The sequence below is a fragment of the Colius striatus genome, chromosome Z, assembly GCF_028858725.1.
Source record: "Colius striatus isolate bColStr4 chromosome Z, bColStr4.1.hap1, whole genome shotgun sequence".
Taxonomy (NCBI): Eukaryota; Metazoa; Chordata; class Aves; order Coliiformes; family Coliidae; genus Colius; species Colius striatus.
The window spans coordinates 815,157-839,280 of record NC_084790.1 but is presented as its reverse complement, the minus strand read 5'-3'; the positions used below and the strand labels follow the sequence as shown (position 1 = coordinate 839,280).

Sequence of the window (24,124 nt, the reverse complement as noted above, 5' to 3'; positions counted from 1 at the left end):
ATTAATGGCATCTGAGGCCGAGGCAGCAGCCCCAGCCCAGCCCGGCCGGGCGCAGGCGGTGCCAGGGGAGGGTCCCCCCGTGCCCCCGCCCCCCAGCCCAGCCCTCGCTGGCTTCTCTTCATCCTCACCACGTAGAAAACGTTTAGAAACAACGGTTAAAATCCAAAGCCGAGGGTGGTGGGGGGGGGGAAATGTTTAGAGAGGGAGGAGGAGGCACATGGATACCCCCCCCCTTCATCATCCTCAGCCCCCTCCCCAGCTCCTATGGCAGCTTGGAGGCACCGCTGGCCCGGGGGGCACTGCCAGCCCCCCCTGCCCTGCAGGGACACAAGTGGGGATGGGGCTCAGCATATTGGGGGGGGGAAACACAGTTACACCCCCAAAACGAAAGGGGGGTGAATTGGGGGGGGGCAGGAGCAGTGGAGGGGCTCATGGATGTGGGATGGGGTGGGATGAAGGATGATGGGTGGGATGAAGGATGACGGGTGGGATGAAGGCTGAGGAGGGGTCGTGACCCTCCCTCTCCGCCCCCTCGGGCTGTGCAGCCCCCTCCCCACCTCACCTGACGTTGAAGACCATCAGCGGCCGCTCCTCCCGTCGCTGCCACGGGCTTTTGCGGTCGCCCCCGTCGTCGCCCCCGTCGCCGCCCTCGGCCATCGCCTCCTCCTCGGGGCTGGTCAGCGAGTCGCGGGGGGCTTCGCTGGCGCTGCTGCGGCCGCTGCCGCCCCCCCGCCGCCCCCCGGCCGCCGCTTCCAGCAGAGGAGCCAGCGAGCTGTCCTCGGGGGAAGCCGCGCCGGGGGGCGGCCGCGACCCCCCGTCCTCTGCCCCGGCCCCCAGCGCTCGGGGGGGCCGGGGCGGGGCGGCGGGGCCCGGGGGACCCCTCTCCCCGCCCTGCAGGTCGATGTAGGAGTGTCGGACCTGCGAGGAGCGGCCGTCCAGGGACACGAACCAGGCTCGGGGCGGGGGCGGCCCCGCCAGCTCCAGGAGCGGCTGCCCCGCCAGCGCCTGCAGCTCGCCGTTCAGCTGCGCCACCGCCGACCCGTCCAGCAGCACCGGGATGGCCACCGAGCCGCTCACGGGCTGCGGCCCGCGGGCCGCCCCCCAGCTCTCCCCTTCCTCGAACGCGGGGCCGGCGGCCGGAGCGGGGGGAGCCGCCGCCGCCGCCGCCGCCCCGGCAGCCCCGTCGCCGTCGGGGGGTCCGTCGGGCTCGCCGGGGGCCAGGCGCATGTACCGGGCGGGGATGAGCAGGGTGGGCATCACCCCCCGGTACACGTCGTCGGGGCCCCCCGCCCGCTCCAGGGGCCCGCACAGCAGCAGGGGGCCCGGGGGGGCCAGCGAGGGCGGCCGCGGCGGCGGCTCGGGCGGCGGGGGCTCGGCCGCTTGCCCCCCGTAACGGGCAAAGCCGGGGGGCGACGGGGGCCGGGGGGGGAAGGCGGGGGCGGCCCGGGGGTGCTCGTCGGGGGGCTGCAGCCCGTCCACCGAGCGCGCGGCCCTGAGGCCGAAGGCTTCCCCGGGCCGCCCGTAGTCGTCCGGGGCGGGGGGCTGGCGGCGGCGGGGGGGGCGCCAGCGTGGCGGCGGCGGGCCGGGGGCCGGGGCGCAGCTGCGGGGGGGCCGGCGCTTGGAAAAAGTCCGGCCGGGCCGGGGGCAGCTCCCGGGGGGCGGCTGGGGCTGGGGCTGGGGCTGGCGCGGGGGGTAAGGTAGGGGTGGGCACGTCCGTGTCCCCCCCCGACGACGCCGTCTCCAGGTGGCTGCCCCCGCACAGCAGATCCAGCTGCGACACGGACGTGGACTGGTCCCGTCGGGCAGCGTCCAGCGGCCCCGGCAGCGGCAGCTTGCGGTGCTGAGCCCGCGGCTTCAGGCACCGGCGCCTGCGGGGACCGGCAGCGCCGTCGGGGGCTGGGAACGGGCTGCGCTCCCTCCTTACTCGCCCAGAGGGGGCTGCAGGGTGGGGGCTCCCAGCGTGGGGCAGGGCAGCCCTTCTAAAGCTACAGGGCACCCAGGGGTGCTGGGAGGGGTGCACAGCCTCCAAACCAGCTACAGGGCACTCGGGTGCTGGGAGGGCTGCACAGCCTCCAAACCAGCTATAGGGCACTCAGGGGTGCTGGGAGGGCTGCACAGCCTCCAAACCAGCTATAGGGCACTCAGGGGTGCTGGGAGGGGTGCACAGCCTCCAAATCAGCTATAGGGCACCCAGGGGTGCTGGGAAGCAGTGCAAACCCCTCACACCACCTACAGGGCACACAGGGTATAAGGGGGTGGTGGCTCTTCCCCTACCCAGCTATGAAGCACTGGGGGTACATGGGGCTGATGCCCACTCCCCCATCAAAGCCATCTGTGGGGCACCCAAGGGTTTCTCCCCTCCCCATGCCCAGCTGCTGGGGAGTGCCAGGCAGGATGGGGCGGGAGGATGTGTGACCCCCCTCCCAGGCGGCTGTGGGGACCCCATGGAGGGACGGATAGGGGGTGCTGACCTGCAGTAGTAGATGAGGAGGCAGAGGAGGATGAGGACGAGCAGGGCCAGCGCTCCCAGGATGGTGAGGAGGAAGATGGTGTGGTAGGTGGTGATGTCCGTCACTCCCGCCGCCATGGTCACCAGCCCTGGGGCACAGCGGGGTCAGAGGGGGCTCTGCCAGAGCACCCCAGGGCACCCAGGGCATGGGGAACCTCCCCCCCACACCCCTTACCTGTGCCAGACGAGGGCAGAGCCGCCGCCCAGTATCCCAACTGGGACGAGACGAAGGTCCAGTAGAGCTGCCGCCCCTCCTTCCGGATGAGCCCCGTCCCGTTGCGCACCCACAGCCCTGCGAGCACACACGTCCAGCCCCCGCCGCGGGGGGCTCAGCCCCTCCCCCCCAAACCCATCCCACCCCCCCAAACCCATCCCACCCCTCCCCAGCAGCTCCCTCCGCCGCCCCCCACACTCACCGCTTTTGGGGTCAAACCTCCAGGCTGGCACGCTGCTGCCTACCAGGGAGCCGGCGTCGGGTGCCAGGGGGATGGAGAGCTGCACCGGGCCGGCCAGGGGCACGTCCGTGCCGTTGCCCGTGAAGAGGTGCACGCTGAGCGCGGCCACGGGCAGCAGCTCCAGCCAGCTGGCATCGGCTGCGGGCACAGGGCGCGGCCGGCGTCACCTCGCGAGGCGGCAGCGGGTCCCCGGAGCCCCCCTCCATCCCCTCCCCGTACCGCTGCCGTCCTGCTCGGCGCCGAGGAAGGCGGGGAAGGCTCGGGCTGGGCCGGGGCCGGTGGCCGCGGTGAGGGACGCGGCGAGCTGGCTGTAGGTAGAGCTGCGGGGCAGACGCGCTGCCCTCCGCGGGAACTGCGCCCACGGCTGCCCGCGGGCACCTGCCGACGGGACGGGGCGGGTGGCAGCGCGCAGGGGGCCAGCACCGACCCCCTGCCCTGCCCCGGCCCTCCGCTGCCATGGCTCACCTGGCGAGCCCAGGAGGATCTGCACCAGGTCCTCGTAGAGGATGAGGGTGGCGGGACGCTCGGGGAGCAGGTAGAGGCTGATGGAGGCGTACACTGCGCGGGGCACGGGCAAGGGCACCTCAGCAACGCCCGTCGTACCCCCTCCACAGCCCCCCGGAGTGGGCTCCGCAGAGCAGGTGGGGATGGGGCAGTGAGGGCACCCAACACGGACTATGTACCCCCCAACTACTCCTGGACACAGCCACGTGCGCCCCCAAGATCCACAGGGCTCCCCGCTCCTTGCACACCCCCACACCCACTGTCCCACCCACCACATGCACCCCCCAACCCTGCACCCTCCTTCCTTGTGAGACCCCCAACCGTGCACCCCCTAAACCTCCACCCTCATTCCTACACCCCCTCCAATGCCTGCACCCTCCCTCCCCACCATCTCTGCACCCCCACATCCCCAGCTTTGCACCTTCATCCCTGCACCCCCCAATCCCTGCACCCCCATCCTCACACCCTGCACTCCCTGTGACTCCAATCCCTGCCCCCCATCCCGTGCCCCCCCAGCTGAGCATTCCCACGTGCCCCCCTCAGCAAGGTGACCCCATCGACGCCGCGCTGCCCCGGGACAAGGGCTGGCACCCGGCCCAGGGTGCCCCCGCTGCCCCCCCGCCCAGGATGGGGCACTTCAGGGCCAACAGGACACTGCCACCCTCCTCCTCCCCCTAGAAAGGATGGAAGCCTCCAGTAAAGGATTGGAGACTCCTATAAGGGCACAGAGATCCCCCCCAGTAAGATGCCAGGGTGCCCATATAACCCAGAGCCCCATATAACCCAGTAAGTGCTGAGGTGCCCACTCAGTCCCAGCGCTCCCCATAGGGTCCCCATATGGGATGCCCCATATAACCCATAGCCCCCCATTACAGTGCTGGGAACCCCCATCACATCCCAGAGCCCCCCAGCATGCTGTTGGGATGCCCATCATGTCCCAGACCCCCCAGTAAGGTGCTGGGGTGCCCACTGAGTCCCAGATCCCCCCAGTAGGGTGCTGGGATGCCCTATATAAGGTGCTGGGATGCTCCATCAGGGCCCCCCAGTAAGGTGCTGCAATGCCCTATATAACCCAGAGCCCCCCCAGTAGAGTGCTGGGGTCCCCCATCATCCCCCATCCCCCTGTAAGGTGCCAGGGTGCCCCCCATACCCCATCCCCCTGTAAGGTGCCAGGGTGCCCCCCATACCCCATCCCCCTGTAAGGTGCCAGTCCCCCCATGCCCCATCCCCCTGTAAGGTGCCAGGGTGCCCCCCATACCCCATTCCCCTGTAAGGTGCCAGGGTGCCCCCCATGCCCCATCCCCCTGTAAGGTGCCAGGGTGCCCCCATGCCCCCTCCCCCAGCGAGGCGCCGTGCCCCCCGTGCCCCAGGCGGGCAGTGACTCACGGGGCAGCTTGCTGACGTGCCAGGGCACGGAGGCGGGGAGGTGGCCGCGGCGGGCGGCGGTGACGAGCACGCGGGTGCCCAGGCGGTACGGGACGGGCAGCAGCCCCGTGCCCTCGGCGTCCGTGGTGCCCGCGGCCAGCGAGCTGCGGTTGCCGAACACCTCCAGGGCTGCGTGTGCCAGCGGTGCCAGGGACCCGCTCTCATACACCTGCACCTTCAGCAGCACCTCTGCGGGGACAAGAGGGGGAGGTGGGCACGGGGCGCCCACCCCAACAGGCAGCGATGGGAGGGGGTGGGGGAACGTGCTGGGGGGGTGCGGGGGCATCCTGGGGGCATGGGGGCATCCTGGGGCAATAGCCAGTATGCTGGGGGCATGGGAGCATCCCGGGGCAATAGCCAGCATGCTGGGGGCATGCCCAGCATCCTGGGGGCAGAGCCAGCATCCTGGGGGCAGAGCCAGCATCCTGGGGGCATCCTGGGGGCATGGGGGCATCCTGGGGGCAGAGCCAGCATCCTGGGGGCAGAGCCAGCATCCTGGGGGCATGGGGGCATCCTGGCAGGGTGGTGGGACACATATCAGGAGAATGGTGAGACCACCCTGAGGGGTCATGGGCACTATCCTGGGGGGTTCCTGGGCACCATCCCAATACAGTAGTGGTACTGATCCTGGTGGGTCACAGCCTCCACCCCACAGGGGTATGGGCATCATGCCTGTGCCCACCCCGTGCCCCCCTGAGGGGAGTGGTCAGGGGGGCTGTAGCTGCGGGGTGCTGTGCCCACATAGGCGGCTGCGCCCCATCCTGTCCCTCTCAGCCCCCCAACAGGAGCCACTGGGGCCATTCCCCCCTCGGGGTGCAGCTCACCCGTGTTTGGGGGGGTCCCCACCCCCGAGGCAGGGCAGGGCCGGGGGGCAGCACGCCCCTCTCCATGCCCCCGCCCCCCCCAGGGCTGGCAGCTCCCTGCGCATGAGCCCGGGGCCCTTGGCAGCCGGCCCGGCCGTCACCCTGGCAACGACCTCCTTCATCCCACCGGGGCCAGCGGGACCCTGTGCCACCCCCGGGCAACGTCCTGCCCCCCAAAACCCCACCCCACCGGGCAACCCCCCCCGGCCCCAGCCTGATGCTGCCCAGCTGGGCCAAAGGGCCGGGGGAGGGAGGAACTTGCAGCAGCTGCTTGGTGCTGGGGAGGGGGCTCCCGGGGGTGTTCCCCCCAACATGCCAGGGACAGCTGGCACCCGGGGGCAGGAATGTCCCCAAGGCCACGTGTGGGCCACCCGCAGCTGCCGGGGGACAGCTGGGACCCCTTCAGAGAGGGAGGGCACGGTGCCATCCCCCAGTAAAGGGGAGACACACCCCTCCATCCCGTTCTCCATGGGCACAAGCTCCCCCTCCGAGGGGTCCCCAGCTGGTGGCACAGGGCACGCTGGCACCTCCCCAGTGCCTCCCAGTATGGCCTCGCGGTGCCGTGCTGGGGGGAGGGGGTGGTAGCAGGACCTGGGTACCCATCCCTGTGCCCCGTCACCACTGTCAGCACTGCTGGAGGTGCCAGCCCGAGCCTGCCAGGGGCAGGGACTCCCCCTCACCCCCCACCCTCACCCTGGCACAGGGCTTGGGGTGCGGGTGAGGGGTCTCAGGGAGCCACGGGGACCCCAAAGCGTCACACTGCACCCCAAAGCCCACCTTGCCTGCGGGGACCAGGCAGAGGTGGCTGCAATGGGGTGACCCCCACGCCCTGCCCAGGATGCCCCCCACGATCATCCTTCAGCCCTGGGGGCCGCTCAGGACCCCTACCCATCCTCTCACCCCCCTGTACTCCCTGCGCTGCGATTCGCCCCCTCCCCACCACGTTGCATCCCCACCCTGCACCCCATGGCCTGCGACCACCCCCCTCCTTGCACCCCCAAGCTCTGCCCAGGGTTCCCCCCCACCCATCCTCATCCTCTGCCCTGCGACACCCCCCATTACGTCGCAACCCGCGCTCCGCCCGCCCCCCCCCCCTCCATCGCGCACCCCCCGGCCCGAGACCACCCCCCACCCTCCCGCATCCCGCAGCTCTGCCCACGACACCCCCAGACCCCGCTCCCAGCTCCTGCACCCGCGGCGCCGCCCCCTCCCCAGCCCCCTACACCCAGCGCAGGCCAGAACCGCCCGGGGAAGGGGGGAGACGATGGCAGCCAGCGCGGGGGGGCCCCGGCAACCGCGGCCGGACGAGGCGGGGGGCAGCCGGGGGGTCGGGGCGGGGGATGCAGGGGCCGGCGGGGGTCAGGGCGGGGGCCGGGGCGGGTCGGGTCGGGGCGGGCACCTCCCCGCCGCTCTCCCCCCCCCGCCCGCCGCCGCCGCCCCCGCACACAAAGGCGCCTCTCACCGTGCGCTCCGGGCTCCGCCGCGCCCCGCGCCCGCCGCCCGCCCGCGCCCAGCAGCAGCAGCAGCAGCGGCAGCGGCGGCAGGAGGCGGCGGGGCCGCATGGTCGCTCCGCGCCGTTACCCCGCCATGCCCGGCCCGGCCGCCGCCGCGGGGACCGGGCTCCACCTGCCGGAGCCGCCGGGCACGGCCGCCCGCCCCGCCCCGCACACCGACCCGCCCGCAGCCCGCAGCCCCGCCCCCCGCCCCGCCCCGCACACCGACCCTCCCGCAGCCCGCAGCCCCGCCCCCCGCCCCGCACACCGACCCGCCCGCAGCCCCCGCCCCCCGCACGGCCCCCCGCACCGACCCTCCCGCAGCCCGCAGCCCCCGCCTCCCGCACCGCCCCCCGCACGGTCCCGACGCCGGCAGCGCCCCCCGCACCGCCCCCCGCACCGCCCCGACGCCGGCAGCGGCACCTCGGGGATCGGCCCGGGGCCACTCCCTCGGTACCGACCCCCCAGCCCCGGCCGTGCCCCACTGCCCCCGCCAGACCTCCCCTCCCCCGTGCCCCCCACGGACACCCCCACGTCACCCCACGGGCACACCCGGGGGAGCAGAAGGAGGTTTAATGTTGGGGGGCAGCAACGGGGCGTCGGGCCCCACGGGTACCCGAGGGGGACGGGGACACAGGGGAGGGGGGTGACCTGGGGGGACACGCTGCGGGGCGAGGGCGCAGGGGGGACCCTGCGGGACCCCTCTAGTCCTGAGCCCCGCTTGGCTCCTGGGGCTGGGCTGGCTCCTGCGTGTCCCCGTCGGTGGGAGGACGTGTCCTCTTGAAGAAACCCATCTGCAAAGGGACACGGTGACAACCCGGCCCGGGGACAGCCCGGTGTCACCCCCGGGGACCCCCAACATCGCCCCCGGCATCAGCCCAGGTGCTGCCCCCTCCCCTGGCCGCCGCCCCCAGGGCCGCCTCCTGTGCCACGGGGCCACTCCAGGTCCCACCGCCATGCCTGGGGGTGTCCCCGCTGCCCCCCCCGTGTCCCCCCACTTCCCTCCCACGCACCTTCCACATGAGGAGGATGAGGAGGGTGAGGAGCAGGAGCCCGGCCAGGACCCCCAGCACCACCCACCACACGGGCACGGCCCCCTCGCCGTCCGGGCTGGCGCGCATCACCTCGGTGACAGCCTGCAGAGGGACGGAGGGTGACACCGCCGCCGCCGCCGCCGTCCCGCCCCCCCGGGGCTCGCCGCAGCCCTACCGTGGCCTCCCCGCAGGGCAGGACGCGGGGCCGGACGCGGTAGGGCACGGCCGAGGCGTTGAACCGGGCTCGGGAACGGACGAGGAACTGCTTCAGGAGGTGCTGCGGCTGGGGACGGCCGCGGGGACACGCGGGGACACGCGGGGACACACATCAGGGCTGCGGGCTGCCGTCGGGGCACCCGCGGCCCCGCACCCGCCGCCCCCAGAGCCGCTCCGGGCGGGTCCCCGCGGAGCTCGGTGCGGGAGGGGACGCGCGGGGGGCACCCCGGGACGCGGGGCCGCTGTCCCCTCGCTGTCCCCCCGCTGTCCCCCTGCCGTCCCCCCGCTGTCCCCTCGCCGTCCCCCCGCTGTCCCCCCGCCGTCCCCTCGCCGTACCTGCCGCAGCGTGTCCGCGGACAGCAGCGCCCGCACGCTCACCAGCACCCGCTGCTCCCTGGCCAGGACGGGCACCCGGCAGCTGATGCCCACGCACGGTCCCGCGCCGCAGCCCTGCCACACACGGCGGGCACCGTCCTGAGCCCTGCCCCGCGCGGGGAGGGCACAGACAGAGCCCCGGGGGTGGGCACGGACACGCCCCGCTGAGCTCACCACGGTGATGGGCTCCTCCGGCCCCGCGCCCGCCGCCTCCCGGCGCTCCCGCCCGCGGGTGCCGTTCTGGGGGGCTGCGCTCGTGGCCCCGGCCGGCTCCAGCTGAAGGAGATAAAGGGGGTGTGGGGGGCGAGGACCCCTCGCCGGCCTCCCCCCCAGCAGCCAGCGCGGGTGCCGGCCCGTACCTGCTGCGGGTCGAGGCCGGGGGGGCGGGCGCAGTCGATTGCCCCCTCGGTGCCCAGCTCCAGCAGGTACAGCAGCACGCGGTCTCCCAGCTGCGTGGGGACGTCGAGGCGCAGGGTGACCCCGCTGACGGTGCTGGGCCCCTTGTTGTGGAGCTGCGGGAGGAGGGGCAGGTGGCATGGGGAGGGGCCGGAGGGGACGGCCCCCCGGGCACCCCTGGGTGCTGCAGCCCACCTGATAGACGTGCTCCAGCGTGATGCCGCGGTCCTCCGGGCGCTGGCTGCCCGCCGCATGCTGCCAGCTCAGGGGCAGCACCGTGGTGGCAGGGAGGGATTTGCTGGTGGGAGATGGGGGTTAATGTCCCTCCAGGTGCCCCCCGGTGCCCCCAGTACCCCCCCCCGCGGCCCCCGCCAGCCCTCACCCTCGCAGCTCCATCTCTGCCTCTGCCTCCACGGGCACCGTCACCGAGGCGTTGCTGGGGCTGGGGCTGTTCTTGCTGTGGGCACACAGTGGGGTGAGGGGTGGCCACCGAGGCTGGGGACATGCCGAGGCCACCAAGCCCTGGGTGATGGCACCGGGCAGGGGACACAGGGGGGTGGCACAGGGTCACCTCCGCAGCTGCAGCTGGAAGGTGATGGCGTCGCCCATGTCCTCCAGCCCAGACACACTCAGCTCCACGACCACGGTGATCTGGGGGGGCACCGGGGGGTGACCCACTGCCATCAGCCATCCCAGCCTCGGTGCCAAGGCGACGGGGGGACCCCTCGCCCCCTTACCCGGGCACCCGCCTTCATGGGGTTGCCCAACTCGCACAGCACCACGTGGCTCCCGTTCTCCTTCCTGGGGTTGCAGCTGAGCTTCTCCTGCCCCTACAGGGTGGGAACACAGCGGGGGGGGGGGGTCACCCCACGGCCCCCGCTGTGCCAACCCCTCCTGGGACCCCCCTGGTGCAGGACGTGAGCCCCCTCCCCACACCGGGCATCACCACCAGGCACACACGGAGCGTGACGGCTACCAAGGGCAGGGTGAGACCCCCCCTTCGCCCCCCACCACCCCCCCGGCGGGCACCCACCGGGATGCTGCTGCGGGCAGACTGGTAGTGGGTGCCAGGGGGCAGCTGCAGCCGCAGCTCGGTCTCGAAGGCGCCTTCGCCCTGGTTGCTGGCGTTGGCTCGCAGGCGCAGCACGGCCTCTGCCCCGATGAGCAGGCGCCTGCTGGGGCTGGGGGGGGACACACAGGGGGGACACACACGGGGCTCAGCACCCCGGGGGGGGCAGTGGGCACCCAGCCGTGCCCACCCGGGCGCTCACGTGTCGGCGGCCAGGCGGAGGTCGGGGACGCAGATGTTGTCATCGCCACAGTCCTCCAGGATGATGTGGGTCTGTGGGAGGGGCACAGGGGGGGAGGAGGTGGGGTGGGAGGGGAGTCACTGGGGACACAGAGGAGTAGAGAGGGGACAGCCCAGAGAGGGACTGGGGTGACAATGAGGGGCGTGCAGGGACATGCCAGGGAGAGATTGGAGGTGAGGGAACATCCTGAGGAGGGATTGGGGACAAATGAGGGGCACGGGGGAACATGCCAGGGAGCGACTGGGGACAAATGAGGAGCACTGGGGACATCCTCAGGAGGGAGCAGGGACAGCAGAGGGGGGATGACATCCTGTGAAATGCTTTGGGAGAGCGGGGAGGGTTGGGGACACATCCCAGAGGGGTAATGGGGACAGTGGGGGGGTAAGAGGGACACGGAGAGCAGGGGTGGGTGGTCAGGCTGGGGGACATCCCACAGGAGCGGTGGGGACAGTGGGAGGGACAGGGGCTGTGGTCCTGGGAGGGACTGGAGACACTGGGGACATGCTGGGGTCTGCAGGGCCGGGCTGCAGGGTGGCAGCAATTGCCTTGTGCTGGGAATGCCCAGATGAGCCCCTGTGGGGTGTCCCCAGCCCAGCGTGGCCCCTACCTGTGCCTGCACCACAGTGTCCCCGTAGAGCACCAGCCCCGGGCTCCCCTCGGGCAGTGCCAGGCTCAGGCTCAGGACCACCGGGCTCAGCTTGTCCTTGAAGTCGGCCTCGTCCTGGGGACACCCATGAGCAGAGCACCCCATGGCAGCCTGTCCCTGCCCCCTGTCCCCACCCCTGTCCCCATCCCGGTGGGGCCGCCGCCGTGCCGTCCCGTGGCCATACCCGCAGGTATGCGGTGAGATTGTGGCACTCGGGGGCTGCCCCCGGCCTCGGGGACAGCGGCCCGTGCCAGGAGGGCTGGTGGCCCTGCAGCAGCAGCACCCTCCGGGACAGCCTGGGCTTCAGTCGGTCCAGCTGCAGCTCGGCTTCGAGGTCTGGGGGGCACAGCGTGGGCAGGGGGGGGACATGGCACCGATGCCACCCCCGACGCCACCCCGGTGCCCCCCGATGTCCCCCCGTACTCACGGACGTTCGGGGGGATGCGCTGGCCCGTCACACTCACACACAGCACCACGGGGAAGCTGCAGCGGGGAACAGCACCCAGGGGTGCTCAGCAACCCGTCACCCTCCCCAGGGCCACGTCCCCACGGCCGGGGGCGCCCAGTGGCAGTGCCCCGTGTCCCCAGCGCACGGCTGCTCACCAGCTGACGCGGGCACCGGAGCCGGGCAGGGCACACGCCAGCACCGCGGGGTTCAGCCCGTCAGGGACACTCAGCTGGGTCCGGGCCAGCACCACGGGCTGTCCCCTGGGGCACGGGGACACAGGTGGGTGCCAGGGGGTGATGCCACAGAGGTGGGTGCCAGGGGGTGATGCCAGGGCCGCACTGCCGGCAGAGCCAGCGGGACGGGCACTCACCAGTACACGGCCACCTTGGCTGCCCCGTACGCTCCCACCAGCAGATCTGAGGGGACAAAGAGGGGCTCGGTGACAGGGCAGTGGGGTGGCAGCGGGGTGGCAGTGGGGTGGCAGCAGGGTGGCCTGGCCACACAGCGAGGCTGTACCCGGGTAGCCGTTGCCATCCAGGTCGGTGGCACCGCGCAGGGCGAAGCTGAAGGCGGCGGCGCCGGGGAAGGGGCTGTCGAGGCGCTGAGTGGGCACCGCTGCCAACCCCTCGCTCTGCCCGCGGAAGATGAAGACCTGCCCGCTGCCGCCGTCCCCCCCCGACGGGGCACCCACGGCCACGTCTGGGGACACGGAGGGATGTGAGAAGCCGCCGGCCCCGGCCCCGCCACCCGCCCGCCGGCCCCTGCCTCAGTTTCCCTGGCGGCTCGGCCCCGCCGCCGCGCCCCCTCCGCCCCCTGCCCGGCCCCGGTACCGCCGTAGCCGTCCTTGTCCAGGTCCCCGAGGCTGGCGATGGCGGCGGCGAAGCGGCCGTAGGGGTGGGTGCCCGTCAGGCTCTGGGAGGGCTGGGCGAGGGGCCGCTTGCCCCCTCCCAGGTAGAGGTAGAGGCAGCCCAGCTCGGCGCGGTGCCCGTCCGGGCGCCGGGCCATGTACAGCGGGGCACCCACCAGCACGTCGTCCCGCCTGCGCCCGGCACGGGGGGTCAGCGCTGCCCGCGGCTGGGGGCACCCGGGGCTGTGCCGGGGAGCGGGACAGCACCCCAGGGTGCCCCCAGGGGGGATGGGGAGGGTAAGGGGGCACGGTCCTGGCGCTCACCCGTCCCCGTTGACGTCGGCCACGGCCACTGTGTGCCCGAAGTACGAGGCCACCTGGGAAGGGTCCGAGTTGGGGTGGCATCGGGGGGGGGGTGGATTGTGACAGGGGTGACGGGGGGGATGAGGAGGGGGGACAAGGAGAGGGGACTTGGGTGCTGTGGGGTGACAGGGCAATGGGCAGGGTGTCAGTGGGCACCAAGGAGCTGGAAAGGGGCAATGGGGAAAGGAGGGCAGTGGGGTGGCAGGGCAATGGGCAGAGTGCTGTGGGGTGATGGCACGCGGGGTCTGGGGGCAGGGGGTGGCAGAGCAGGGGCAGGGGGTACCTGCTCGCTGGCGATGCCCTGCAGCCGGCGCAGAGTCACCCCCACACTGAAGATCTCCACCTGCCCAGAGCAGCGTCAGCTCCAGGCCCTGTCCCCATCCCGGGGGGCCACCCTGGTGCCCCCAGCACTGGGCACCCCCACAGCCAGGCACCACTCACCTCACCCCTCGTGTTGCTCTTGTTGGGGACCCCCACCACGTACTCTGTGGGGGACAACATCCCTGAGTGTCCACACCGTGGCATTGGGGTGGGCACAGGGCCACCCCCGTGGGCACAGGGGCGAGCTCTGTAGCCAACACAGCCCACGTCCCAGCCCCCTGGGTGCCCAGGACCCGTGTCCCACCCCCCCAGCACCCTCCTGGCCGTACCTTTGGTTTTGGGATCGCCATCGAACTCTCCCACGGCCACCGAGTACCCTGCGGGGAGATGGGCAGCGGTGACCCCCGGCCGTGCCCCGGCACGAGCCGGCTGTGGGGCTGCCCCGTGCCCACTGCTCACCCCGGTACCCGTCCTCGTAGTCCAGGGACATGGGCTCCTCCGTGGGCCGCCCCGGGCCGCCTGCCCACAGCAGGGACTTGCCGTGGAAGCGGCTGAGGATGGCGTCCAGCTCCACCGAGTACAGCAGCCCTGGGCACGGCGGGACGGGCGCTCGCGGGGCGCCTGCTGGCCCCCGCCCCGGCCTCACGGTGCCTCAGGGGGCGTCTCCCAGCCCGGGCGCCCTCCCCTCCCCGTGCCCACCCTGTGCCCGGCACGACTCACCCATGAAGTAGTACCCGCCGGGGGCACCCAGCACCAGCGTCCCGTCCTGTGGGGCGAGCTGGGGTCAGCATCCCCGCCGGGGCACCCCCAGCCCAGCCCCCCCGTGTGCATCCCCCCACACCCGGGTACCACCCCAGCCCCGCCGCGGCGCCCCGGGGGCATCCCCCCACACCCGGGTACCACCCCAGCCCCGCCGCGGCGCCCCGGGGGCATCCCCCCACACCCGGGTACCACCCCAGCCCCGCCGCGGCGCCCCCGGGGGCATCCCCCCACACCCGGGTACCACCCCAGCCCCGTCGCGGCGCCCCCGGGGGCATCCCCCCACACCCGGGTACCACCCCAGCCCCGCCGCGGCGCCCCCGGGGGCATCCCCCCACACCCAGGTACCACCCCAGCCCCGCCGCGGCGCCCCCGGGGGCATCCCCCGGCCCCATCTCACCGCGGTGGCGGCGGCGCTGAAGCCGATCTCGCAGTAGCGCCTGTCGTAGGCTGCGGGCACAGGGTCAGACGGGGCGGGGGCGGGGGGCACCCGCTGCCCGCGCCCCCCGGCACCCACCGTAGCCGCTCTTGCGGTAGGCGCCGGCCATGAAGCGGTCGCGGCAGGGCGCGTACCAGGCGCTGCCCGGCAGCCCCGGGGCGCGCAGCCAGCAGCTGCCGGTGGGCGTGCGGAACGCTTCGTGCTGCCCGTCCGCCGCGTTCCAGTGCTGCAGCGGGGCGCAGGCCTGCCACGGGACGGCGGTGGGCACGGTGGGGCTGGGGGCCGGCTCCCACCCTCACCCCAGGGGCGCCCTCCCAGCGCCGGGGGTACCCACCACCAGTGTGCCGTTCCAGCTGGTGACCGAAGCCCCCAGCCACTGGTGGGACTTGTAGGTGTGGAGCCTCAGGTTGTTGTGGGTCTCGGTCTCGTCTCCTGCAGGAGCAGCAGAGGGGGCAGCGTGCCAGGCCGGTGCCCCCGCAGCGCCCCCCGCAGCCCCCCCACGCACCCGCGGTGTCCATGGGCACGGGCTGGCAGGGGGTGTCGCCGGGGGGCCAGGAGCAGAGGAAGACGGCGCCGGGCTGCACCACGCCGGGCTGGGACGTGTTGGCACGGGGAGCTCCCACCACCACGCCGAGCCTGGCACGGGCAGAGCGCTGTCGGTGCGGGGCGCGGGGGCACGGCCGCCCCCCGCGCCCCAGAACCGCCCTACCTGCCCTCGGCCAGGTGGAAATCCAGCGAGAAGCCGAAATAGCTGCCGGGGGGACCCTCGTAGAAGGTGGAGTTGTCCCGGAGCAGCCCCATTGTGGGGGCCAGGAGCGGCCCCCCCAGCAGCAGCAGGGCCCGGAGCAGCGTGGCCGGGGATGCCATCGCCTCGCGGCACTGCGGCTCGGCACGGCTCGGCACGGCTCGGCACGGCGCTGCCCGGCCTTATCTGGGGGATGCAGCCGGGGCCGGGCACGGCGGGGCCGGGGGGGCACAGGAAGGGCTCCCCCTGCACACACAACGGCTGCCGCAGCTGCAGAGGGGCTGGGGGAGGTGGGGGCACACGCTGCTCTCAGCCTGGGGGTGGAGGGGCCTGTCCCGGGCTGGCAGAGCGGGGCAGGGGGTGGCCGTGGCACTGGGGGGGAGCAGCACAGCAGCCTGTGCCCACCACTCTCCTTGCAGCCAGGCTGAGCCCCCCAGACCCCCCCGGGCTGCCTATCGCGGGGCGCAGGCGGCCGCAGCCCAGCCAGAGGAAACGCAGCAGGGAGGGGGATCAGCCGCTGTGCCCCCAGGCTCCCCCGCGGCTGCAGAGACACACCAGGCACTGCCACCAAACAGCCCCCAACTTCCCCAGCCCAGGGGCACCCCAAAACCCTCCCAGGGGGCCGGGGGAAGCCGTAGAATGAGCATCCACACTGCAGGGGAACGGCTCTGGTGAGGGTGGGCGCCAGAGGTGGGATGGATGGTGCCAGGGTGGGGAAACAGCCCACAGCCAAGCAAAGGGTCCCCTGGTCAGCAGGGAAAGGTGCCCATCCAGCCGGGTCCCCAGCAGCTCTGGGGACGGCCACGGGAGCTGCTCGGCTGAAGCCTCCTGTCCCAGCCCAGCACTGACCCACAGCCTCAGCTCCACGGCTTTGGGATCCCTCCAGGGCTGGGCACTGCCCCAGCTCCCTGGGCAGCCTGGCACAGGGGCTCACACCTCTCAGGGGAAAAACAAAGCACCCACAGCCACCCTTGTGAGCTGCACAAGCTGGATGGCAGCAGCAGAGATCCCACCCCCTCCAAAGAACCTGCACTAACTCCAGTGCGTTTTCTGTGTGTGCAGCTCAGCATCTTCCCCCCCAACACTCCAGTTGCAAGCAGTTTCAGGCAGGCAGCTCCCTCTCGTCCCACACAAGCACACTTCTCCTCCACAAATCATGGGTTTATTAGAAAGGTTTCCTTTCCCCTCATTTTACAGCATATATATATATATTTATATATATATCTTATGTGACAAAGTTAAATACAGTCTGTTTATGCTCGTTAAGGAGAGGTTAATTATCTGTAGCACTATTGTGGAAGTCAGAACCCTCCCCCCCTCCCCAAGCCCTGAGGGCAGCGTGGAGGGTGCCAGCAGACGCATGTTGAATCTAGAAGCTCATGAAGCTCAGCACTGAGACGTTAACACTGTGTTCTGTTAGTTATTTACACACAAACCGAGTCCCTGGCTGGGCGTTCCCACCGTTGTGTGCCAGCCTGACCCCTTCCAACACCAAGTGCCTTCCTCTCACAAGCTGAGGCTGGGGAGCTTTGGGGTGTTCTGCCCCCATGTGGGTCACATCCTGTCTCCCCCCACTCGGAAATCGGGCCCTGCAAGGTGAGGAGGACCCGAGGGGGTGATGCTGGGGATGGGGCAGAGCTGGGGGAGGGACGCAGAGCCTCTCCCCGGGCTGAGGCCGGGAGGAGCAGAGCAAGGAGGGGGTGGGCAGGCTCCTTCCCCAGGGGCCTGGGGAGGAGAGACAGGAACAAACCCCATACAACAGCAGGTGTGTGCATCGTCTGGGGGGATCTCCCACCTGGGGCTGAGGCTGCCCTGAGCCCACAGCCCAGCTCCAGCCCTGGCAGACCCTCACGCCCCGTCTCCTCTGCACAACGCTCCGTGGAGACTCGGGGAGTCCATTTTCTTCGTGGGGTTTGCTTTTGCTTTGACATTTCCTAGTACACAAAAGCTTCCCAACCGCGTGAGCTGGCTCAGACAGACGCCCTCAGCCGCTCTGCATCTGGCTGAACTCTCCGTGGAAGCTGCCCCAGCGTCCCTCCCTCCAGCCGTGCCTCGCACCCCAGCGGGGTACCGCTGAGACCGCCTCTACAAAAGCTTATTGCAGTATACTACAAATGTAACCTTTTTTCATCTGAGCTACAAAAAGCAGCATCTTTGTTTTACAGAGATCAGTGCAATTCTTTACATTAAAAAAACAAAAAACCCAAACAGAAACCAACCAACCAGGAGGATCCTGCACAACCCCCAGGAGCCCCGGGCTGACACAGGCGCTCGCCCTGCCCCGCTGCATTGCTCCGGCTCCCACGGGCACTTCTCCTCTCTCTCTCGACCCTCTGGGCTCTCTCCCCACAGAGCAGCTGATGGAGGGTCAGTGTGGTGGTTTATTCCCTCCCCCGCTCAGCAGAAACGCCCTGGGGAGCCGCTGCAATCCCCGCCCCCGCCGAGCCTGGCTGGGGTCAGGGCACACACAGTCTCTCAGGCTGCAGAACATCTTGTTTCCACCTTTGCTGCTCACACCGAGGGGGGAAAAAAAACCCCTCCAAGCCCCGAAGTCTGGAGGGAGAGGGTGGGGAGGAGGCTGTGGTGCTGCTCTCCTCGCCCCGGCCGGGAGTGACCCACCCCTGCCGGGATTCCACCCCGCTGCCTGCTGCAAGCAACGACCCCGTGAGAGGCCCGAGAGCGCCGTTGGTGCGGATGAACCCTCGTTTCTCGTGTGCAGGGCGGCAGAAGGAAAGATGAGCGTGTGGGAGAACCCAGGGAGTTCAAACAACAAACCTTTCCAAGGGGCTGGGGCTGGTCTGCACGTCGGACGGTCTCTCCTGGCACAGAGAGCGCTGCCCCGTGCATGGAGCCGCCGGCAGCCACGCCGCTGCCCGTGCCCACCCCGCCAGCCCTCCTCCAGCCCTCCTCCAGCCCTCGGCTTCTTTGGCTGCTAAAGAGCGAAAGGAAATCCTCCGGCCTCCCCTGGGGGCCGGAGCCACGTCACCCCCCCGTCCCGCCGCGCGCCCGGACGCCCCTGCCCGCCGGCTTCCTTCATGTGCCGTGGCTGGGCGGGTGCTGCAAGTCCTGTCCTGAGAAGATGGGGTGCAGCAGGGGGTGCAGGTGCAAGGCCGTGGCGGCGGCGGCGGCGGCGGGCCGCGGCGCCAGCAGCGTCGGGTAGAGCGCGTGGGGAACCGGGTGGAAGGCGAAGGGCCCCGGGTGGATGGCGGAGGCGGGGATGATGTGGATGGGGTGGCTGGCCAGGAAGGTGGCGGGGTGGCCAGGGATGATGGAGTGGGTGAGGTGGGACAGGGAGATGGGCGTCAGGTGGGGCTGCGGGATGTGATGGACCTGCGCCAGGGGCTGCGGGTGCGGGTGGATGCCGATGGCGGCGGCGGCGGCGGCGGCGTGGTGCTGCAGGATGGCGTGTTGCACCGTGGTGATGGACGTGGCCGACGCCGCGGCCGCCGCCGCCGCCGGCTGCTGGATGTGGATGGGCTGCAGGGCGGGAGCGGCCGGCGCCAGGGCCGCCGAGGCGGGGAAGGCTTTGACCTGCTTGGCCAGGAGCTGCTGCTGGATGTGCTGCTGGGCCGCCTGCTGCAGCTTGCTGTACTTCTCCATCTCCTCGGGGGTGAAGGTGATGGGCTGGCTCTCCAGCGGCGCCAGCGACGAGTCGTCGCCCTCCCGCTCCCCCTCGGCGCTGGGCTCCCCGCTCGGAGGCACGTAGCCGGGGAAGTGCTCGACGTCCGGGACCAAGGGCATCAGGCCGGCTTCCACCGGCAGCGCCTGCCCGCCGCCATCCCTGGGCTCCAGCCCCTCGGCGCCATCCGCCAGGAAGCCGTGCGGCATCACCAGCTCGCCGGAGCCGAAGCGCTTGGGCAGCGCGGGCGCCTCCGGGGGCAGCGACGGCATCTCCGCCGCGGCCTCCTCGCGCTTCTGCTCCTCCACGGGCTCGTCCTGCATCGCCATCGCGGCTTCTTCCAGGAGAGCCTGGCCGGGCAGCTGAGCCTCCTCTGCGCCCTGGGAGGCGTCCTCGGAGTCCGACAGCTCCTGCTCCTCGCCCCTCTCCAGCCCGCACTCGTCGTACCGCTTGGTGCTGGGCTTCCGCACGGTCGGCAGCTTCCCGATCAAGGGGAGAACCGGCTTGTTGCCCAGGGAAGGAGGAAGCTTGGGGCCGAAGTAGCCCTGGGGAGGATCTTTGAGCTTGATGCCCACCTTGTTCTCGTCGGCCACGCAGGGCTTCTTCTCCACCTTCCTGGACTGGATCTTCTCCAGCAGCAGCTTAGCGGTGACCGAGTTCCTCTCCTCGGGGCTGCAGTCGCCCTCCGAGGCCCTGCCAGTGCTGGCGCCGGAGCCGCCGCTGCTCTGGGAGAGGGAGCCGGGCCCCTTGGCGTCCTCCCCTTTGCCCTCCTCCTTCCTCGGCGGCCCCGCTTCGCCCCGGCCCCCGCGGAAGTACTGAGGAGACTGCGAGCGGTAGATCTTGGACCTGATGAAGTCCCTTCTCCCCGACCTCCTCTCCTCGGGACTCTCGCGGCCCCGAGAGCCCTTCCTGGAGAGGGACCTCTGCGAGCGGCTCCTGGCGCTGCGGCTGCGGTCCCGGCTGTAGCTGCGGCTGCGCTTCCAGCTGCGCCCCGTGCCGCTGCGGCTCCTCCTCTTGCTGCGGCTGCGGCTGCGGCTGCTGCTGCGCGTCCTGCCCCGGCTCCTCGTCCGGGACCTGCTGCGAGGAGCGCTGCGGCTCCTGCTCCGGCTCCTCGACCCGCTCCCGCTCGAGCTGTAGTCGTCGTCGGACGAGGAGTACTTGCGGCACTTGGAGCGGCGCTCAGAGCCGTCGGAGTCGGAGCGCTTGGAGCGGCAGCGCGAGCGCTCGCTGTAGTCGCTGTAGCTGTCGTCCGAGTAGCTGCGGCGCCGGCTGTAGCGGCTGCGGCCCGAGGAGGCCGCGGAGCTGCTGGAGCAGGAGCCGCGCGAGGAGCGGCCGCGGCCCGAGCGCGAGCGGCTGCGCGACGCCTCGCTGCCCGACTCCGGCTCGTCGCTGTCGCGCCAGGGCGACTTCTGGCGGCGGCGCTTGCGCTGGGAGCCCTCCTCGCTGTCGTCGTCGTCGCCGCTGCTCTGGCGGCTGCGGCGGCCGCTCCTGCCGGGGCCGGGGCCGGGGCCGGGGCAGCGTCTCCTGGAGGCGGGGAGCCGCTGTGGCTCCGCTCTGTGTTTCCTGCCGCCGTGCTCCTGGCAGGAGCCGCCGCCGTCCTCTCTCCTGGCGCCGCTCCCCTCCTCGGCCGACGGGCCCTTCCTCGCGGGCTCCTGCGAGCGGCGCTTCCTCCTCTGCAGGTGGCCGCAGTCCTCGGGCACCTCGGGCTTGGGCGCCCGCTCCGGCTCGGCGGACAGCGAGGACTTGCCCTTCTTGTGCCGGCGCCTCCGCCGCCTCTTGGGCTTCTCCTCCCCCGGGTCGGCCTTCCTGCCCTTCTCCTCCGCCTCCTCCCTGTGTTTGCGTTTGTGTTTGCTGGACTTTTTGTGCTTCTTTTTCTTTTTGTGCTTGTGGGACCGGCCAGCCTTGCCCTTGCTCCTCCCGCCGTCTTCCCCCTCTCCCTTGCTGCCGCTGGCCGCACCGGCCTCCTGCTTGCTCTGGGGGCCGCAGGTGGACAGAGGTTTGCTTTCCACCTTCAGAGCCGAGCCGCCGGCCGCGCTCTCTGCCTCCTTGGCTTTGCCCGTGTCCCCACCGTCCGTGCCCTGAGCGGGCTCTCTGCCCAGCCCCCCGGCGTCCTTCGGCCTCTCTGCCCCCTTCCCTTTGGCGTCTTTGTTGCGGGAGAGCTTGAAGTCGAAGTAGAGGGGGTTACAGCTGTAGGAGATGGACGGCTCCGCTCTGGTGAAGATGAGAAGCTCTGAAGGCCACTGCAGGGTCGTGCTCTCGTCTTTACTCAGGACGGGGAAGAAGGGTCCCGTGGGGTGCTTTGGTCCTTCAGAGACGTCCTTGGAGCCCGAGCCGGGCTGGGCGGCGTCTCTGGCGGGGTCTGCCTCGGGCACGCGGCTCTCTGCCAGCTGCTTGCTCTCCTGCTCGCTCACGTTCTCTAGGGCCTCTTTCAGCTCGGGTTTGCTCTGCTGAGCTGCAGGTTCAGCGGGAGCCGGCTCCTTCTGCTGCCCCGTGCTCTCAGCGGCCTTCTCCCCCTGCTTGGCAGCTTTGGGTCTGGGAGAGGTGCCCTTTTTACCTTCGTGGGGGGGTTTTTTGTTCGCATTCTCAGCTTCCATTTGCTCGGTAGACTTCATGAAAAGCAGGAATTGAAAGTTAGGCTTCACTTTGCAGTGGGCTGGGGGGATGTAGTGGTAGTATTCCGGTTCCACTGCCGTCGGTCCGTCCTCTCGTCTCATCTTCTTCAGCTTGGATAAGGTGGTGGCTAAAGAGCCGCCATCCTTGTCGTGCTGCTCGTCCTCCTCCGCCTTGCCGTCGCAACTGTTGGTGCCTTCGCCCTCGGCAGACTTCTGCAGGCTCCCCGCGTCCGAGGAGCCCCTCTCGTCAGCTTTTGCTCCGTCTGCAGGGCTCGACTCCTCCCCGTGGTCCTTGAACACCGAAGCTATGGTCTCGAGCTTCACCGGAGTCTTCTTGGCAAAGGAGAAGGAGACGCCGATCTTCTGCAGCGGCGTGCCCAGAGCGCCCTTGATGCCAAAGCTGATGGCCTGTGCCGCCTGCAGCGGCGCCTGGCTGGGCACGGCAGCGCCACCCGCTTGCCCAGGGCTGAGGAAGCCTCTGTCCGGAGTCAGCTCCGCAGCCTGGCCACCGGGCGCCTGCACGAAGGAGCCGCTGTTGGCCGCCACGTCGTCGTCGTCTCCAGCTTCCTCGTCCACGGCCACCGTGGTGGTTCTGAACATGGGCCCGCTGCCGGGAGCACTGTACCAACGGGGCAGAACAGAGACAAGAGCTGACTGCCCGCCTCCAGCTCTGCACCTGCGCTCAGGCCTCGCCTCAAGCGGGCTCCCACACCTCTGGGGACTCAGAAACAGCCACTAAAGAGAGCAGGACGCAGCCTCTGGGGCTTTGTAACCCTGTTCAGTGACCGAGGAGAACTCGCTGCTGGGCGAGGCAGCGTGGGGATGGCCTGGGCTGCGGCTCGGCTGAACTCAGCCCTACCACAACCTTGCAGGGGGCCAAAGCTCGAAGCTTTGCCCTCACAAGCTGCTCAGGATTGCAGGAGCGAGAGGGCAGCTGGTGCAGCCCAGGGCTGCAGGCCCAGGGCAGGAGGGGCTGGGGGCTGGCCTGGACTCACCACTCGGGCTGCCTCCGCTGCTCAGCCAGCTCGTGCAGGCGCCGCAGGGCTTTCTCCTGCTTCCTCTCATCCTTCCGCGACCTGGACGAGACGTTGCGTGCGAACTCCCTCTGCTTGAGATCCTTCAACCTCTGAGGCAAAACAAAGCAGGAAGGGATCAGGGGAAAGGGTCTGGGCTTGGGCAGCTCAAAGCGTGTCTCTGCTGGGTAAAGCCCCTCCCCTGGGACATTTCTTGAGCTAGGATGGAGCAGCAGCATTGTAGCTCAACAAACCAAAGGCAGCACGTTGCGTCCTCCCAGCAGCTACAGGGAAAGACAGGTCACTACTCTGGGCTAGGACTTGCTGGCTGTGGATATGTTTCCCAGTCAAGGTTACTGGTTTTCTTTAGCACGTACAGGAAAGCTGATTCCCAAGTGACAAGCTCACTCTGGAAGGAGAAGGCGGGAGGGGGGAAGAGGGTTTGCTTTGCTGCTCTTGCAGGGTGCAAACTTGACAAACAGCGCAGGACACGAGTCTTTACAGCACAGGCCAAAGAAGAGGAAGGGATTAGCTGGTGCCAGAGGGTTACCCGGGGCTCCACCTTACAAAAGCAATGTACACCTTACATTGGAGGAGGTGCCGAAACCTCCCACGGGAAACAAGTAAAACACCACACACCACAACCAGGGACCTGCACCATAAACAAGGACCTGCACCATAAACAGGGACCTGCACCACAACCAGGGACCTGCACCATAAACAGGGACCTGCACCACAACCAGGGACCTGCACCATAAACAGGGACCTGCACCACAACCAGAGACCTGAACCATAAACAGGGACCTGCACCACAACCAGAGACCTGCACCAGAAACAGGGACCTGCCCACAACCAGAGACCTGCACCACAACCAGAGACCTGCACCACAAACAGGGACCTGCACGAGAAACAGGGACCTGCCCACAACCAGAGACCTGCACCACAACCAGGGACCTGCACCACAACCAGGGACCTGCACCACAACCAGAGACCTGCACCACAGCCAGGGACCTGCTTCCCTCCCTAGTTCTGAGACTGTCTCTCAAGCAAGGAAACACTGGAAGGTCTTTTGGGGTTGAACATTTCAGAGGGCAGAAGCACCAAGTTCCCCGGGAGTTGTGGCATGTGAGGGAGCAAAGCCAAACCCAGGCGTTTTCCAGCGTCCCAACGCCACTGAGGCAATGCAGAGATCCAGCTCCAACAGAAATGGCACAACCCAGGCTTCAGGAACATTTGTGAGAAGTCCTTGTCTCAAAGCACTAGGAGAAAGGGGGCTGCTGCTTCCCCTTCCACTACATGTGAACATTCACAAGGTGTTTCCTTAGTGTCACACACAAGCTGAAGTAGCAGCGAGCACAGCAAACACAGACCTCTGCCACCCCAAGGGACTCCTCTGGACTCCCCTTCCAAAGGCCCCATTCCAGAAGCACTGTGGAGCCAGCTTTCACAGCTTTCCAGCATTACCTGAAAGACTCAATGTCCTGTGAGCAGCAGCCACTGCAGGAAACCCCTCCCCCAGCATGAACTGTCTGTGCACTCCAAATCAACCTGCTGCCTGGCTGACTCTGCCTCTTCATGGAATCACTGTGGGTGGAAAAGCCCCTGAAGCTGCTGCAGTCCCAGCCCTGCCCAGCCCAGCACAACCCCATGGCCTCAGCACCTCAGCTTTGGGATCCCTGCAGGGCTGGGCACTCCCCCAGCTCCCTGGGCAGCCTGGCACAGGGGCTGACAC

The 24,124-nt window shown here is 70.0% G+C and overlaps 3 protein-coding genes across 10 annotated transcripts in view; all 3 read right to left on the bottom strand.

Moving 5' to 3' along the window:
* Window positions 1-189: 189 nt before the first annotated feature.
* On the bottom strand, window positions 190-5,729 carry LOC133628797 (protein FAM171A2-like). Its single transcript, XM_062018196.1, is given in 9 exon segments — window positions 190-317; window positions 563-1,560; window positions 1,562-1,868; window positions 2,472-2,598; window positions 2,685-2,801; window positions 2,926-3,102; window positions 3,184-3,342; window positions 3,430-3,522; window positions 4,855-5,729. Coding segments are annotated over 9 exon segments (2,742 nt in total). The 5' UTR covers window positions 5,564-5,729; the 3' UTR covers window positions 190-262.
* A 2,077-nt stretch (window positions 5,730-7,806) lies between these two features.
* Window positions 7,807-15,293, bottom strand: LOC133628860 (integrin alpha-IIb-like). 6 transcript variants are annotated; one of them, XM_062018685.1, is made up of 30 exons: window positions 15,113-15,293; window positions 14,909-15,039; window positions 14,738-14,835; window positions 14,482-14,647; window positions 14,365-14,414; window positions 13,926-13,971; window positions 13,665-13,793; window positions 13,535-13,582; window positions 13,326-13,369; window positions 13,168-13,227; window positions 12,846-12,898; window positions 12,505-12,713; window positions 12,191-12,373; window positions 12,045-12,090; window positions 11,830-11,934; window positions 11,654-11,709; window positions 11,411-11,562; window positions 11,188-11,301; window positions 10,542-10,612; window positions 10,304-10,451; window positions 10,008-10,100; window positions 9,842-9,921; window positions 9,653-9,727; window positions 9,466-9,568; window positions 9,234-9,386; window positions 9,049-9,150; window positions 8,836-8,949; window positions 8,459-8,566; window positions 8,263-8,385; window positions 7,807-8,043 (listed from the first exon to the last, which is right to left on the bottom strand). In XM_062018685.1, exons 1-30 carry the CDS (start codon window positions 15,268-15,270, stop codon window positions 7,954-7,956), a joined length of 3,108 nt encoding a protein of 1,035 aa, XP_061874669.1. In that variant the 5' UTR covers window positions 15,271-15,293; the 3' UTR covers window positions 7,807-7,953. The 6 variants fall into 6 exon arrangements, with proteins under 6 accessions (XP_061874669.1, XP_061874670.1, XP_061874671.1 ...); XM_062018686.1 differs by having other exon boundaries at window positions 9,234-9,323; XM_062018687.1 differs by lacking the exon at window positions 8,459-8,566.
* Window positions 15,294-16,288: 995 nt separating this feature from the next.
* LOC104558995 (G patch domain-containing protein 8-like) overlaps window positions 16,289-24,124 on the bottom strand; it is a 54,728-nt gene continuing 46,892 nt past the window's right edge. For all 3 annotated transcript variants that reach the window (XM_062018306.1, XM_062018307.1, XM_062018308.1), the window contains 2 exons: window positions 22,375-22,505; window positions 16,289-21,998 (listed from right to left, as the gene is read on the bottom strand). In XM_062018306.1, the coding sequence (XP_061874290.1) occupies window positions 18,182-21,998; window positions 22,375-22,505 (3,948 nt within the window). In that variant the 3' untranslated portion in view covers window positions 16,289-18,181. The remainder of the gene's footprint in view (window positions 21,999-22,374; window positions 22,506-24,124) is intronic.

Excerpts from the sequence above, each read along its gene's own strand:
- LOC133628860 (XM_062018685.1), bottom strand. The coding sequence starts at position 15,270 with ATGGCATCCCCGGCCACGCTGCTCCGGGCCCTGCTGCTGCTGGGGGGG. Across the intron at positions 13,370-13,534 it reads TGGCGATCCCAAAACCAAAG|AGTACGTGGTGGGGGTCCCC; the intron begins GTACGGCCAGGA and ends TGTCCCCCACAG. Across the intron at positions 12,374-12,504 it reads GGACAAGGACGGCTACGGCG|ACGTGGCCGTGGGTGCCCCG; the intron begins GTACCGGGGCCG and ends CCGTGTCCCCAG.